Source organism: Geotrypetes seraphini, chromosome 3 (assembly GCF_902459505.1).
Source record: "Geotrypetes seraphini chromosome 3, aGeoSer1.1, whole genome shotgun sequence".
Taxonomy (NCBI): Eukaryota; Metazoa; Chordata; class Amphibia; order Gymnophiona; family Dermophiidae; genus Geotrypetes; species Geotrypetes seraphini.
The window spans coordinates 175,891,136-175,907,590 of record NC_047086.1 but is presented as its reverse complement, the minus strand read 5'-3'; the positions used below and the strand labels follow the sequence as shown (position 1 = coordinate 175,907,590).

Genomic DNA, 16,455 nt, shown 5'->3' with positions numbered 1-16,455 from the left:
ACCTCAATTTTGATTAAAATCTTTAGAAATTGACTCTTTGTGCTTTTTTATCACTGATTTATGCCAGATTTGCATTGGATGGTCAGTGGAGGAGCATCCTTGTGCCACATGCTGTAGGCGAGAGCCATGAGCTTAGCCCCCTCTGGTCCCTCTAAGGTAATAGAGTTGCAGGTGGCTTGCTGAATCTATCAGAGGCTTACTTGCATATTCTCATATTTCTGTCTCGCAGGAAGTTCCTGAGATTCCATATGCTGGGAGACATTTTCAGTTCTCGGCGCTCCCATTTGGTCTGGCAATGGCTCCTCACACCTTCACCAAGGTGATAGTCATTACGGCAGTGCACTTACTCAAGGCAGGGATCCAAGTGCATCCATATGGGCAATTGGCTGATTATAGCCCCTTCCAAAATCAACGGCATCAGAGCAGTTGTGCAAATTATTCAACTCCTGCAAGATCTGGGTTGGATCATCAATTTCCATAAGAACCACCTGAAATCTACACAGTCTCGAGTACCTGGGGATTCACTTCAACACAATGGAAGACCATGTTTTTCTTACAGAGCCAAGCATACTGAAGCTTCAATTACAAAATTTGGAGATTTTGGTAATGACAGCCCCCTCTGCTTGGCACAACCTCTAGGTACCAGGGTTGATGGTAGCAACCATAGAAGTGGTTCCTTGGGCAAAAGCTTACCTTCATCCTCTGCAGGACATGCTGTTGTCCCATTGGTCTCCACAGATGGATTCCCTTCCAATGCTGCTGCCCTGCCAGAGTCCCTTTTGAAAGGCTTGCCTTTATGCATCTCCTCTTGGGTGATTTGGATGCCAGATGCCAGTCTTTATGGCTGGGTGAAGATTCATTGTGAGGGACACCCGGTTCAAGGCCAATAGTCACCATCTCAGAGGAAATGGTATATCAACAGATTGGAGCTGCAAACCATACATTTAGCACTGCAGGCCTTGAAGACTGGAAGGGAAGGCGGCCAGGGTCTTTTCGGAGAATGCCACAGCTGTGGCATATGTCAACAGACAAGGAGGCACCAAGAGTGCTCTGTTGAGAATAGAAGCCCAGTTGTTTCACTGGGCAGAAAGCCACCTACAGACACTATCTGCAGCACATGTAGCGGGTGTGGACAATGTGCAGGCTGACTATCTCAGCTGGCAGACCCTGGATTCAGGGGAGTGGTCTCTTTCCTGGAAGGCCTGCAACAGCATTGTGCATTGATAGAGATGTCTGACATTCAATCTGATGGCGTTGGCAGCCAACAAGAAAGATTTGAACCCAGAAGTGCTGGCATAGCCAGAAAAGGGGCTGTTGTACATGTTTCCCCTGTGGCCCTTGATAGGCCTGGTCATTTGAAGAAATGCAACCCACTCCGAATTGATAATTCTAGTTGCCCCAGATTGGCCACTTTGGATGTGGTATACGGATCTGGTCTGTCTACAGAGAGAGCAATGTCTCAAACTGTGACTTCATCTAATTCTCTCACAGGGTCCAGTGACCCTAGGGGATCCAGAAAGCTTTAGGAATACGGCATGGCTCTTGAGCTTATGGTCTTAGCGCACAAGGGCTACTCAGAGGTGGTCATGGCTACCCTTCTAAGATCTAAAAAAAAAACCAACCCAGCGACTTGCAGCCTGTGCTATGGCTTGGAAGATTTTTCAGCACTGGAAGATGTGAACAGAGCAGAGGTAGAGGAGGCAGAGCATAAAAAAGTAGATGATGCCTTCTACACAACTCGCGATTAGAGGAGAATAACCCTCATATGCCTTTCTACTAGAAAGAAGATTATCGAGTTAAGAACCTAATCTTCCCTTGAGCTCAGATTTTTAGAAGGACAAGTGATTAAATCCAGTTTCCAAGTTATTGGGAAATGAACTGATTTGCCTATGTTCTGATGTTTTCTGTCTTTCAGCATGCAAAGTAAAACAATAAGAAGTGTAGAAAGAATATTTTCAACATATGTGCCTCTGATGGACTTTGCCATCCTTTTCTCTGTTTCTGTGTATACAAAAACCATACAGCCTATCCAGTCTGCCCATCTATAGCAACTAACAAACTTCACAAAGTCATTTTCTCTACTTTAGAGTTCCTCTGTACTTGGCCCTTGCTTTCTTGTATTCAGATAAGCCTTGTCTCCATTATGTCCACTGTGAGGCCATGCCACACATTCAGCACCTTTTTCCTAAAGAAGTATTTCCTTGGATTATTCCTGAGTCTATCCCTTTTCACCTTCATCCTATGCCTCCTCATTCTAGAGTTTCCTTCAATTGAAAAAGTCCTCCCGCCTATGCCACAGAGGTATTTATTTTCCTTTGTTTGTTTGTAAATATTGATCACAATAACATAATAAGTGATAGCAGATAAAGACACTGTGGCGTAGCAAGGGTAGGAGGCGCCCTCCTCTCTGCCTCCCACACTTACACCCTCCCTTCCCCCATTCCTCTTTAAATCTTCGCCAGTGCAAGCAGCTTCTCCAGCTTGCTGCTTGCGTTGGTTTTCCCTCTGATGTCACTTCCTGGCCTTGCGACTAGGAAGTGATTTCAGAGGGGAACCAGACTAGCGCAAGCAGGAGAAGTTGCTCGCTCTGGCGAAGTTTTAAAGCGGTTCAAGGGAAGAAAGGGCACGAGCGTGACGTGGGAAAGATGGAGAGGTGCCGGTGCCCCCACCAAGATGATGACCAGTGCGGTCTGCCTCCCCCCATGCCCCTCCTCCTTACTATGCCACTGCCTGCACAGTCCTTCCAGTTTGCCCAGCAAGGTGGCCAGAGCTGCTCATGCTACTCTATATAGGTTGCACTTACTCGTGATCAAAATCTGGCATCACAATTAGGGCAGTCAGCAATTAGCCGCAGTACCAACCGCATATAGACAGTTATATTTGATATAATCTTGGAAGAGTAGTTTATACTTTTTGTCACAGCAAAGTCACATTCATTGTTAATACCTGATGTACTTTTGGAATATCATGTGTAGAATAATACTGATGTCTACCCATAAATTCCCAGGAATTATGATTGGAATACAGCTCAAGAGGTCAAGGTTTCATAGCTCCTGTGGATTTTTAGCATCTCTATTATATAGAGGCAATATGAATCTTTCTAGATATATTTTTCATCCGCCCAAGCCCCACTCCTTTATTGTATAGGATCTGATTCAGGTAAAGATTGCTTTTTATTCCACATTCAGAAGCTTACCTATGCAGTCCTTCACACACTCCCTGTGTGCTTCCATATTTATCCCCCAGTTGAGCTCTTAGAATAAAAGTGTTTTACTCACTTTTCTCTTGCAGAATCACAGTTGAAAGACAACCCTGCTTTTTCTATGCTCAATGATTCCGATGATGAAGTGATCTATGGGTAAGTAGCCATAGTGTAAATGAAACAGATTTATAATGGAATAAAAATGATTTGTCTGAGGTGTGAGATCCTGTGACGGCTGTAGCTAAGGCCCCAGATGTATGTCAATGCCTCTCTCCCTTATAAAGCAAAGGCAGCCCCAGGGAAAGCCAAAAGGAGAATAAATAAAACAGAAAGGAGCCTTAAGGGTAGGATCAAAGATGCAACAATAAGAAAGAGCATACAGAACAAACCAGATAGGGTAATTGATCCAAAAAAGCCAGCAGTTATGAACCAAATGAATGCAGTCCTCTGAAAATCCAAATCCCTTTTAGCTGATGTGGTTCAACCCCCATCACAGTCTAAGGGGAAGTAAAGAGATGCGTTTAGGGACAATTCCTTAAAAGGCACCGAAAGGTTAGGACCCAAGATGCAGCATGCAAGTTGCAGTAATCTGTTTTAAGCAAGATGGCCAGTGATGGTTGATCTTTTTAGCTACTGTAACTAGACAATCTACTATTATCACACTATAGAGGAATAGGGATGTGTCTTCATTTTGTGAGCAGTAATTACTAAATTGGAGCCATTTTCTTCTGTGCCCATAACTTCCAAAATTCACTTTAGCCCAGTGAAGCTTGATTTTCATTATCATCCCACAGATTAGTCTAGAACGTATGTGTTATGTCCATTGACCAGCAGATGGAGACAGAGAAAGAAAATAGTTCCTCATGTTTTGCCCATTAAGGATATCATGCAGCCCTGAAACCTTCAGTGTTTTCTATCTCCAGTGGATTATGGATGGACTTTGTAGCTCCTGGATTGCTTTTTGGTGACTGCTTCTTGTCAATTTGATTTGCTGTGTATCGGTTAAGCCTGGAATTCCTCCTATGAGGTATATGCTCCATTTTTCATAGTGGGGTTTATCTTATGAGGTGTATGATCCATTTTTCATGTGTTTTGCTTATATAGAGCTTTGACTTGTAGCTGGGGTGCCACTGTGGTACTGAGTCCCTTCCCCATCCTTCACCCTCCTTCCCTTGTCACAACTGTTCCTTTGCCCTAAAAAGGGACTGTTTCCTCTGGATATTGTGCAAATGCCTTTAAGACAAATAGCAGCAGTGCCCATAGAATTTAACTTTTCAGTTGTTTTGTGCTATCTGGGTTACCCTATATGAGACAACTGAAGTCTTCTTAGTCTTGGCTTATCTAGAGACCTTTAGTTTTTCTCCTACCTGCTCTGCACAGGGTTCTTTCAGTCTGTTCTGATAGCTTCTGGCATTACTCATAACATCTGAATGTGGATCTAGCCAGCCCTGCAAGTGTTAAGGTTTTAATTCCTCAGGGACCTTTATTCATGTTAATCCCTTATCCTACAAAGGACTTCCTATTTCTTTTTTGTTCTGGCAGGCAGGCTTGGCTTACCTCACTCTCTGTGTGGTTCCTTTTATGTCTCATCTAGAATTTCTGATCAGAGCAAGAAATCTTCTTGCTGATGGGTTGTTTTCCTTCACTCTGTTTCTTTGTCTTGCACTTGTTCTGAGGCTTTTGCTCTACATTCTTTCTGTTTATAGTTTATCCTTTTGATGGTTCTCCAAATGAGCTCTCTGTCCGTGGTAATTTTGCCCAAAATATAGGCTGTGTCTCCTACTGCTGATGGCTGCTTGTTTCTAGATTTCAAATATTTCAAGTGATTCTCATATATGGTGTTATGCTACTGTTTGTGGCTCTACCACTTTGTCATCTTTGCTGCTTGTCTTTTGAGGACTAAAAAATAATTCAGTCAGAGCTAACAGAGAACTCCAGGTCTCTATGCCCCCTACCCCCTTCTTTTTGCTGTGTTAATTTTGGGTTATTCATGTGATATATCTGCAAGTTCTTTTCTTGGAATATTGCTGGTCTCTGGCATTCTGCTACATCAAGTCACTTTATAACTTCTTGGCATATCATACTCGTATGTGAGCTTTCTGGGTTTTTTTTGACAGAACAGTTTGTCTCTCCACCTTATGGTTTCTAGGTACAATCCTTGCACAGCCTCTCAGCCAAATTCCATGATATGATATGAATTTTATTTATTTATTTTTTTATTCCATCCATCATTTCAGTTCAGATAGCTTTCATCTTGGCTCTGTCAACTAGCTTTCTTCTTGACAGCTTCTGCTCAGGATTTCTTCTGCATTTCTTCTTTCTGAATCGGATATAGCTTATCCAAGCTCTGTTGATCTGGTATACTCCTTTAAAGGGTCACAGGAGTCATTTATGAGAAGTTTAGGCTAATTCCTTAATTGAGCCAAACTTACCTATTTAATAAGCTGCATTTTCAGCTTCTAAACCTTGGGTTCTCCTTCTCCCTCATTTTTCATGTATTGCTTGTGCTTGCACTTGCACATTTTATTAGCTCTTGCCTTATCTATTGCTTTGACTTCATCAATGCTTTGAAGATTCAGCTGTGCTTAGCATCGTAGCTTGAACTTGGCCTTCCTCACAGGATCACTTGTAATTACCATTTATTCTCTCAGACTTATTTATGTTTATCCTTTTGTCTTTCTTGCACTTTCCTTCACAGAATGGCATTTCTTTCTCCTTAGCTGTGCAGGAAAAATAGGCAGCCCTTTGTCATTTAGAGTTGGTAGGCCTGAGCAGTAATGAATGGTCAGGCCTTAATGATTGAAGCAGAAGATCGGTATTTCAGTGACCAGATATCAGAATATTTTTTGGGAAGGGTTACAGAAATTCAGACACAGTGTGCCAAGTGTGTTGAACATAAGGGTGAATAATTTGTAAGTTTCGTGGCTCCACGTCTTTCCCTTCTCGGTTGGGCTGAGAACTTTTCAGCACCACAATGGCAAAACACCCCACTTCTGAGGGTCCAGTGCAAGAAGGAGGGCGAAAGGGTCTCCAGGCCCACTTAATTCAACACTGATTGTGTAATTCCAAAGCTTGATGGGTAATGGTATCAATCCTTGGCCCTTATTAGCACCTCCTCCTTGATGTATTGCTTAACACTTACTGTTGTTTCTTAAAAGGAGGTGCTAATAAGGGCCAAGGATTCATACCATTACCCATCAAGCTTTGGAATTACACAATCAGTGTTGAATTAAGTGGGTCTTGCACTGGACCCTCAGAAGTGGGGTGTTTTGCCATTGTGGATATTTCCAATTTACCTCACTTCACCATCTTCTGTACCCTGTTAGTAACTTTTCAACACCCCCTCATATATTATATAATGCTAGTCTGTGTATAATTTTTGATGGAGTAAAAAAATCAATTCACTGTACCTGTTCTATACCGCTCAGGATTTTGTAGACTTCAATCATATTTCCTCTCAGCCTCCTCTTTTCCAAGCTGAAGAGCCCTAATTTCTTTATTCTTTCCTCATATCAAAGGAGTTCCATTATCTTATCATCTTGATCGCTCTTCTTTGAACCTTTTCTAATTCCGCTATATCTGTCTTTTCTGAGATACAGTGAATTGAACATGATACTCAAGGTGAGGCACACCATGGAGCGATACAGAGGCATTATAAAATTCTTAGTCTTGTTAACCATTCCTTTTCTAATCATTCCTAGCATCTTTGCTTTTTTGGCCACCGCCGAACATTGGGCGGAAGGTTTAATCGTATTGTCTATGACACCCAGATACTTTTCTTGGGCACTAACCTGCAAGGTGGACCCTAACATTTGGTAACTATGATTTGGATTATTCTTCCTAATATGCATCACTTAGTATTTGTCCACATTAAATTTTATCTGCCATTTGGTTGCCCAGTCTTCCAATTTCCTAAAATCTTCCTTCAGTTTTTTCACAGTCTGCATGTGTTATAACAACTTTGAAAACATTAGTGTCATCTGCAAATTTAATCACCTCACTCATCATCCTATGTCATAGGAGTGTGATGGTTCCTGCTTCAACTGGTTAACCCTCTCTGTCAATTGTCTTCACTAGCTCGGCTTCAGTCAGAAATATCCATGGTGAATTTTTAGTTTGATCGTAACATGAATATAGCTCATGCTCTGTTGTGTTTTTTTTATGTGTGAGCACCATTGCTTTATCATTTGAAATACTGAAGGTTGCAGGGATGCACAATACCCTTAAAGGGTGAATCATGAGGAACCACTTTCTTTCTGGGTTGACAGACATAACCCACCAGTTCTGGACTGATTTGTTAAAAATAAAGGATAGAAAATTAACAGGGAAGATATAATTTTTTGTTTTGCAGATTGTTAAACTAAACTAAACTAAATCTTAAGTTTGTATACCGCATCATCTCCACAGAAGTGGAGCTCGACACGGTTTACAGGAATTAATAAAGAAAGGAACTCCAATGGAAAGAAGAAAGGCTTAGTAAAAATGAAAGAAAGAGGGGACTTAGTATACTGGAGAGGGAGGGAGTAGTTACATTTTAGAGAAAAGCCAAGTTTTCAAATGTTTCAAATGTTCTTTCATCCTAGTTGGATAATCCAGTGCTTTACATCAGGGATGGTAAACTCCAGTTTTTGAATGATTCAAATAAGTTGGTCTTTCAGGATTTCAGCAGTGAATATTCATGACACATATTACACACATTTGATTCAATAACCTGGTTAACTTGTATAGTTTAACCAGTAATATTTTAGTTGGAAACTTTTTTTTATTCATGTGAAGACATGTAATTTTTATTCTAATCTGTCAACAATATTCATTTTGGTATTTATTCCATCCTTTCTCAAAAATGTTAGTTCTTATTTAGTTCACAAACTCATACAAATTTCAGTTCTTGGTTTTTTTTTATTGTGAGCAAAACAGACATAATTACAAACATATCAAGAAAGTCCTCAGAATATCACATGTACGTGGCTTAGTACTTTTTTTAGTGTGAAATCAAATCAATAGCACAAAGAGAGAAAAGAATATAAATGTCCGCTATAACTGTTTGAGTTTAGCATTTATTTTCAGAAATGCTCTCATTTCCAAGCAGCTTTCTAGTCTATTTCTTTGCCAAGCAGTCATCATTCCATGCAGAGAAAAGATCCTTTCCACATAGGCTTGTGAGACTTGTGCTGACAGAAGATCTAAGTTCTGCGGATCAGAACTTAGCTTGCCAGCCTCAACTTCTTGGCCCGCAGAAGCTCTGTGAAGTCATCGACGATGCTTCAATGATCCTTCTTCCCTGCTGTGAGTGGTCCGAGAGAGCCCTGTGAAATCCTCCAATTTAATTTTAATTTAATTATTTGTATTCCACATATCCTACAATTCTATGCGGATTACAAATTATTCAGGTACTCAAACATTTTTCTCTCCAATGAGATTCCTGTTGCCGTGAAGCGACTGGTCTAACCGGGAGCTTGAGCCACTTAATGCCAGAAATTGAGGCTAATCCCATAGTATCAAATCTCGTGAAACTTAATACCGCAAGACCGACTTTAACTTCTGGTGCAGCACAGCTTATCCTCGTGGTGAAAACCAGTCGCATCAGAGAAGCAGGAATCTCATTGGAGGACTTCATGGAGCTTTCTCGGACCACTCAAGGCAGGGAAGGAGGATTGTCGAAGCATCGTGGCAGGAAATGAGAATCCATCAAAGCATCAGGTAGGAAGGCAAGGAAGCAAGCAGTCAGGTAAGGGAAGCAAGAGATGGGAAGTACATATGAGAGAGAGAACTGGTGAAGGTTGTGTGAGGTAGAGAGAGAAAATCAGATACTGGGAAAAAGGTAAATGAGGAGTCAAAAGTGCAGGCAAAAAAAACAACAGCTGGGGAGAGGGAGGGTCAGAGGAACAAGAAAGCATGGAATTTCAATCTGAAACTGCCATTGACGTTACTGTTACAGTGCGGAATAGTGGCATAGTCACAGGGGGAGGAGGGCCTGGACCCCCTTCTCTTTGGACTCAGATCCCCTCTAAACCTGCACTGAACCTATTAAATAGCTGGCAAGAATGCCAAAGCTCTATCAGTCAAAGTCTTCCTGAATGCTGCTTAGTAACCTGAAAGTAAGCAGGATGCTTCCAACTGCTAATGCTGGGAGTCCTGGGTTACTGCAGCAGCACCAGGAGGAAGGGGAGCAGCTCAGCAGGAAATATCTTTGACATTCCCCACCAACAAAGTACTAATTTTAGTGTGCAGGGGGATGGAAGGAAAATGTTGACCCCTCCAAATCAGAGGGCTGGCTATGCCTCTGATGGGAAACTCACAGGTGCCCAGTATAAAAGGCTTGGGAAAGGTTAAACCTCCTTAGCCCCAACCGCAACCTTTCCAGCCCACATACCTGCTGCCTCTTCTCCCTTGGGTCCGTGCTAATAAGCAACTAAGGAAGGAGCGAAGACTGCAACTCTCTGTAACCTGTGCTGGTTCCATTTATGTCAGAGGAGATGGGACCAGCGCAGGACGCAGTAGCAGCGTGCTTAGAGCCAAGGTCATGCTCTTCTTTCTTGGTTGTTCATTAGTATGGACCTGGCAGAAGTGCAATGGAAGGGAAGAAAATTGTGCTGCATTGAGGTAGATGGGATGGGAGACGGAGAGAAAGAGGGCAAGCCTGGCAGGATGAAAGGGAGAGAGAAATGGGGCAATACTGGATGGGTGGGAAGGAAAACAGAAACGGAGCAAGACCTGAATGGGAGGGGAGAAAGAGAAAACCAGATCAGGGCAATGCTAGATTAGGAGAGAGAAACAGGGCAGTAGGGAATAAGGAGATGGGGAGAGAGAAATGCAATGCTGAATGGGCTAGAGAAGAGGAGGGAGAGAAAGTCTACTACTACTTATTATTTTTATAGCGCTACAAGCCATCAAAACATAGAAGAGAGTCCCTGCTCAAACGAGCTTACAATCTAGTCAAGAGAGACAAACTGGACAAGAAGGTGCATCTGTACACGGTGGTGTAGCGAGGGTGATAGGCGCCTGGGGTGGTGGCGCCCCTCTCCCGCCCTTTTCTTGGACCCCCCCTGCCATGCATGCACCCCTTTCCCCACCCCATACCTCTTTTAACTTCCCTGGCGCAAGCAGAATCAGCCGCTTGGCATCGGCTCTCCCTCTGTCACAGGACCCGTAAGTGATGTCCGAGGGAGAGTCGATGCTGGCGCGAGCAGCAGGTTGGAGTTGCTGCTCGCAGAGGGAGGAGTGGGAAGGAATTGGGGGAGGAGAGCGGAAAGGAGAAGGGGTGCCGGCTCCCTCACCAAGACGGCGCCCTGGGCGGACCGGCCCCCTTACTACGCTACTGTCTATGCACAGTACTCAGATGGGGGAATTTATAGAGGGAATGATAAGGCAGATATTGGTGCTTAGAAGGTGGGTTGGAGTTTGGAATTGAAAGCAGCTTCAAAGAAGTGTGCTTTGAATCTGGATTTGAATACTGCCAGAGATGGAACTTGACATGAGTCGGGCAGTTTGTTCCAGGCATACGATGCAGCAAAGTAGAAGAGATGGAGTCTGGAGTTGGCTGTAGAGGAGAAGGGTACAGATAAGAGAGATTTACCCGATGAGCAGAGTGCACAGGAAGAGTGTGGGGAGAGATGAAAGAGGAGAGATGCAGAGGAGCTAATACACGTGTGGAAATAAATAGGCAGTGCTAGATAAGGGAAGAAATATAGGCAGGGCAGTGATGAATGTTGCAGTGGGGGGAGAGGGATAGAGAGACGAGAAATGCTGGAGGGTGAAGGGGAGAGAAGGAGAGACAAAGGAGATACTGGATGGCAAGGGGGAGAGAGACAGAGGCAATACTCCCTATTGACAGGAGGGGAGCATAGAAAGTGAGTGCACTCCAAATATTATGAAAAAAAAGGTTGGACAAGCCTGACCTAGAGCCTTAAGAAGATAACCCTGAAAATGTTGCTCATTAGCTCTGCTGACAGTGGTGCCTGCTTGGTTTTTGCGCTGAAAACTGAGCATGCATGGTTGCTGATGTTGGTGGTCTCAAGGAGATAAGCAAACTGCAGAACTGAAGAGAAGTGTTTTCAGTGTTATCTTCAACTGGCAGGGCTTGGGATTCCTGCCAGCTACCGCTAAGAATACACCAGCTCAGGTAGGAAGGGTGAACAGCATACCCTGATAATTTTCATTCCACTTTCAGGAATTTTTGTTAAGGAAAATTATTAAGCATAGTCTTTATTATATTCAGTGCAATATTTTTTTTATTCTTATTCCAGGCGGCTTTATGGGACAAAGACTTGGAAAAACTAATTATAAACGCAAATAACTATGGTGAATTTAGAAAACACCTAAAGACATACCTGTTCTTGAAATATCTAGGTAGCGAATCTGCACAGTCTCTCCCATCACAATCTCCCACCTCAATCCCCCCCCCCATCACAACTGTTCCCTTAAACTGTTAGCCACTATTCTTCAACTATGTAAGTTCTACTCTATTTGTAGCATCTTTCTAATTATTGTAAACCGCATAGAACTTCACGGACCTGCGGTATATAAACTGTTATTATTATTATTTTCATTATGAAAAAAAAGATATTTATAGTTCTAGTTCTCTAGATCTAATCACCAAAATTTTGAGGATATTTTTGTTAATGATAATAATAATCTGGAAACATAGACCTGATGTGGCACAAGAAGACTGGAGTTTGACATTCCTGCTTGTGGTCTGGTTTTCCCCTGACTCAGTGGCATAGCAAAGGGAGATGGGGGGGGGGGGGTGCAGACCATTTCAGGCACTATCTTGGCAGTGGTACTGATGCCTCTCTCCCTCTCCACCCCCCATGTACTTCTTGAAATGTTCGCCAGTGTGACCACATCTTCTACCTCCTGCTCGCACTGGCCTCGGCTCCCTTCTGATGTCACTTCCTGGTCGAGGGATCAGGATGTGATGTCAGAAGGGAGCTAAGGGTGACGTGAGCAGGAGGTGGAAGATGCTGCTTGTGCCAATGAACATTTCAAGAGATATATGGGGGTGGCGCTCGAGCGGCAGGGTAAAGTAGGGGGTGCACGGCCGGACACCATTGCCCCAGATGCTTCCCCCCATCTGCTCTGGCTGTACGTGTTCATGGAGCAAATGAGATGCATTTGCACATTTTGTTCCTAGCCTTGATTTTCTTTGGCCAACTTCAGAGTCACTATTCAAAGGGTTTAGCTATCTAACATTGGGAGTTTAGGAGATTAAATTGGCTCATTTGAAAAATGAGGAAAGCTGTATACTTAAATTTACGCACCTGATGTCATAAGGCACTTAAATTTAGGAGGCCAGAAATAGACAAGGACTATGGTCAGGATGTCTTATCACCTGTTTTCAAAATTAGGTGCCTAACTTACAGTACATGTATAAATAACAGAATAAATCTAGGCTGCCAAGAGCTGAAGACATAAACAACTTCTTTCATTTGTAAACTTTGCTTAAATTTAGGCAGTCAAATTTTGCTTGAGCGAAAATGCTAAATGTTTTTTTGAAAATTGACCTCTTAGTAGTGAGAAATGTTTACGTTAAGTCTCTGTGTTGACAGGAGTGATTATGAGGAGATGCCACTTCAGAATGGCCAAGCCATTCGGGCCAAGTACAAAGAAGAGTCGGACAGTGACTGAACTCACAAGGAAGAAGTTTGCCAGGGGCAACGGACAAAGATATGGGATTTTTGTCTTGCAAAAAAAGGGGGGGGTGCACTCCCTCTTTTCTCCCATTTCTGTTCATCAATGAGCTTTTTCATCAAGAAAGAACTGCTTAATTTTATGTCTTAATTCCTTTGTTTACGGTATCATCAGGAGTTGAAGGAATACAGATGATGAGAAATTGCTGGAAAAATGTAGCATAGTAGCAAAAGAAATACTTTCTTTTGTGCCACCAGTTTGAAAAGTACTTGTACCTTAAGCCTCAATTTTATTTAGGAGCCAAGCTGACATCATTTTTGTTTGACATGGTGTGGGTTTTGGGGGTTTTTCTTTTTTGGTTCGGTTTTGGTTCTTTTTTAGTTTGAAAGAAGTTGTTGAATAACATGTTGCTGATCATTTTACTCCCACTAAACTTGAATAACCATTTTAACTTTCAGTTTAGTGAAGTTCATCCAGCTGGCAGTTGAGTTCAAGCTCAGTGATTCCCATGCCTCTCTTGGTGACCCCCACAACCTGTCAGATATCTACAATGAATATATATAAAAATGCATATTCTGAAAAGTCACTATTGGAAGGTATTTGAGAGCCTGGTTGAGAACTGTTGAGCTAGCTGACCTCTTACGGTCCCACACAGTCTGTTCCTTGGTGGCTGAGCTGAGAAACCAGAAGTATGAGCAGTTATATCCAGTGTGTAAGATTATAGCCCTGTCGTCAGAATGTTTAAGTTGATTAGGGAATGATTTAATGTCACACAACTGTATTTAGCTGCATTTCTTGCTCTTCTGTCGCTTTTCTCCAGAAATGCACAGATTTGTTGCAGGAAACCTCATTTGACTTTTACTACTTGGGTTTACATGTATAGATATGATATACAGTTATATGTCTGTTGTATTTTCAGGCATCAAAAAGTCAAATGAAGTTCTCCAAACATCAAAAGGACTTGAAATAAAACTACAGTAGGATGTATATCAGTGCACTTTATCTCCATGTGTAGATGGCATAATGCTGGGGAGGGTATTTGAACTGACAAAAATTATTCCTCCTCTTATTAGTTACAATAGCTTGAGGGTGGTTTGGTTTTTTTAAAATTAATTTTATCGCGTGCTAAACGCTAACGCATCCATTATATTTTATGGATGCGTTAGCGTTTAGCATGCACTAAATCAATTAGCACACCTTAGTAAAAGAGGGGGTAAATCTCTTAGTGACAACGAAATATTCTTAAAACATAAAGCTAAACATACATCCTCACATTCTTCATTAAATAATTTCTTTAAGACTTCAGAGGTGAGTATCAGAGTACCAGGTTATCATTGATTCTACTCTGATACTCTCACCTCTGAAGCTTTGGGTTTTAAGTATTATAGTATACACAGGTACAGGGTTATATATTCATTGATCCTACTATTGGTACATATGAATGAGAGAATCACCCTGAAAGGCTGGTCTTTGCCATAGTGAAGTCAGATGTAGGTAAGAGTATGTGATTTATTCACCATTCAGTTTCAGAAGGTCACATGCATTATTTTTTTTTGTAAAATTTCCTCCTTTATTTTGTGCACTATGAATTTTGGACATAAGATACCATGGATAACTGTCATTCAACAGAAAGTGACAGCAATTCCATTAGCTGATAACGATTCAATTTACAAAAAAAAAGTTTACAAACTGCATTGATTTTTAAGTGCAATACATTTTAAACTTAGTTGTCCTGTGGATATGTGATGGGGTGTCATGCAGGTATATTTCTGATTACTATTTGAGACTTCTGTGCTAGGACGCAGTTGTATGGTTCACAAAAATCAGAAGATGCCTTGCAATTTTGCTGTAAATAAAAATGCTGAATTATTGCACACTTTAGGACATTCTTAATAGCAAAATACATACAGTGTCTTTCCTTTGTTAAACTCCACTTGTAGCCTAATTTTTGGTTGGATTCTAGTGTCTTGCTGTATGTAGATTCATTGATCTCACAAAACCTTCCTTTTATATAGCGATGAGGGGAGAAAAAGCCCAGGCTTTGTTGTGGAGTTTTATTCACACTACCTTCTTTTGGGTTGTGTGTCCTTTCAATTTACATTTCAAACTGTTGGCAATTTTTCAGGCTAGTTTCTTCCCGTGTGTCATGCCTGTTTTGTGTGATCCATACTACTGCGTCCTTCTGGGAAATAAAATGCAGCGATGCCATCTCATTGGAAAGGTAAGTTCTTGGTTCAGACTGCTCTCTGCTGATGACACAACCACTCAACCATTGTTGCAGCAGGACCAGCAGCAACTGAGAGTTCACAATCCATTTGTCACTGTAACTGGACATTGCCCAGCAGTTCTGTCCTTTGTTTCTGAGACAATGTATACAAACCATGCACATAAATTTTGTTTTATATCTAAGTTGCAATGTAATGCTGAGACTTGTAATAAATGATTTTAATTTGGTGGCCTAGCCTTTTGCCTCAAAAATCCTTCATTAAACACTCTTGTAATGCAGTACTATTCATGTTGCAGAATATGTAACCATACTGTAACATTTTGTTTATATAAGGCCCCTTTTATAATGCCATGCTAAACACGCCAAAGCACATTCAATGGCTATGGGCTTTGGTGCATTTACTGTGGCAGCATCACTACCACCGGTTTTAAAGGTACCCATAGGCTGAGAGAGATGTTTGTGTTAATGTCTTGGTTTCAGTTAGGTTTGTAGTGAAGTCTACTGTAAATATGTTAGTATGTTTCTTTTAAATGTTTGATCTTGAAAAATTAGCTGTTGCAGCCTGATTTTACAATCATTTTTTAAATTAACACTGATCATTTTGAAATGTCTTAAAAGGGAGCAAAAAGAGTAGCTAAATAAAAAGAGTGGTACTGGCTGTAAAGAATAAACATGCTTGCTTTTTAATAATATAAATTGCTTCATGATCATTTGGCCAAAATAGTAATACTCTTATTAGGGGCATTTGCATTTTACTGGTAAATATTTTACTGCTGTTTGAGCTCACAAGCATATGTTAACAGGAACAGGCAGAAAGTTTTTTTTGGTCTTAAAAATTAAGTTCAAAAGCACAAATTATTATGGGCATGAGAGTGGACAGCTGAAGGAGAGCAGAATTCACACATGGCTTCAATGTCCCCACCAACATTGACCAAAAACATGGCCTCTTGTGAAAAGGCAAAACATTCTGCTCAAAAGCCCAATGGGAAGCTGTTCATGAGACTGATGTAAATGTCCCTGTACAGGGAGTCTAGGATGTGTAGAACAGCCATCCAACTCAGCATGTCCAAAATGTATAATGGTATTTTATGAAAGGCACCTGAATGCCATCTCTTGTAAAATACATGTAATCCAGCAGAAAAACTACTGTACAAATATTTGAGATGCATTTCAGAATAAACTATATTAAAAAAAACAAGGTACATAAAAAAGCATCATTACTTAGTGCTTTGCAGTATAAGTAGGGCTACCCACATCTTTAATTAGTAATGTTGCTATTTGCACATGAGGAATATTTTGCATAGTGGCAAAGAAGAGAGCTGGTTAAAGGTTGCCCCTCCAAAACTTTTAAGTACAGTATTTTTACAATTTCAAGGTTTCAGTGCTAGAGTAGAAG

At 41.5% G+C, this 16,455-nt stretch overlaps 1 protein-coding gene across 8 annotated transcripts in view; it reads left to right on the top strand.

Moving 5' to 3' along the window:
* TMEM181 (transmembrane protein 181) overlaps positions 1-15,293 on the top strand; it is a 126,391-nt gene extending 111,098 nt beyond the window's left edge. For all 8 annotated transcript variants that reach the window (XM_033937788.1, XM_033937791.1, XM_033937789.1 and 5 more), the window contains 2 exons: positions 3,292-3,358; positions 12,751-15,293. In XM_033937788.1, the coding sequence (XP_033793679.1) occupies positions 3,292-3,358; positions 12,751-12,829 (146 nt within the window). In that variant the 3' untranslated portion in view covers positions 12,830-15,293. The remainder of the gene's footprint in view (positions 1-3,291; positions 3,359-12,750) is intronic.
* Positions 15,294-16,455: the final 1,162 nt, after the last annotated feature.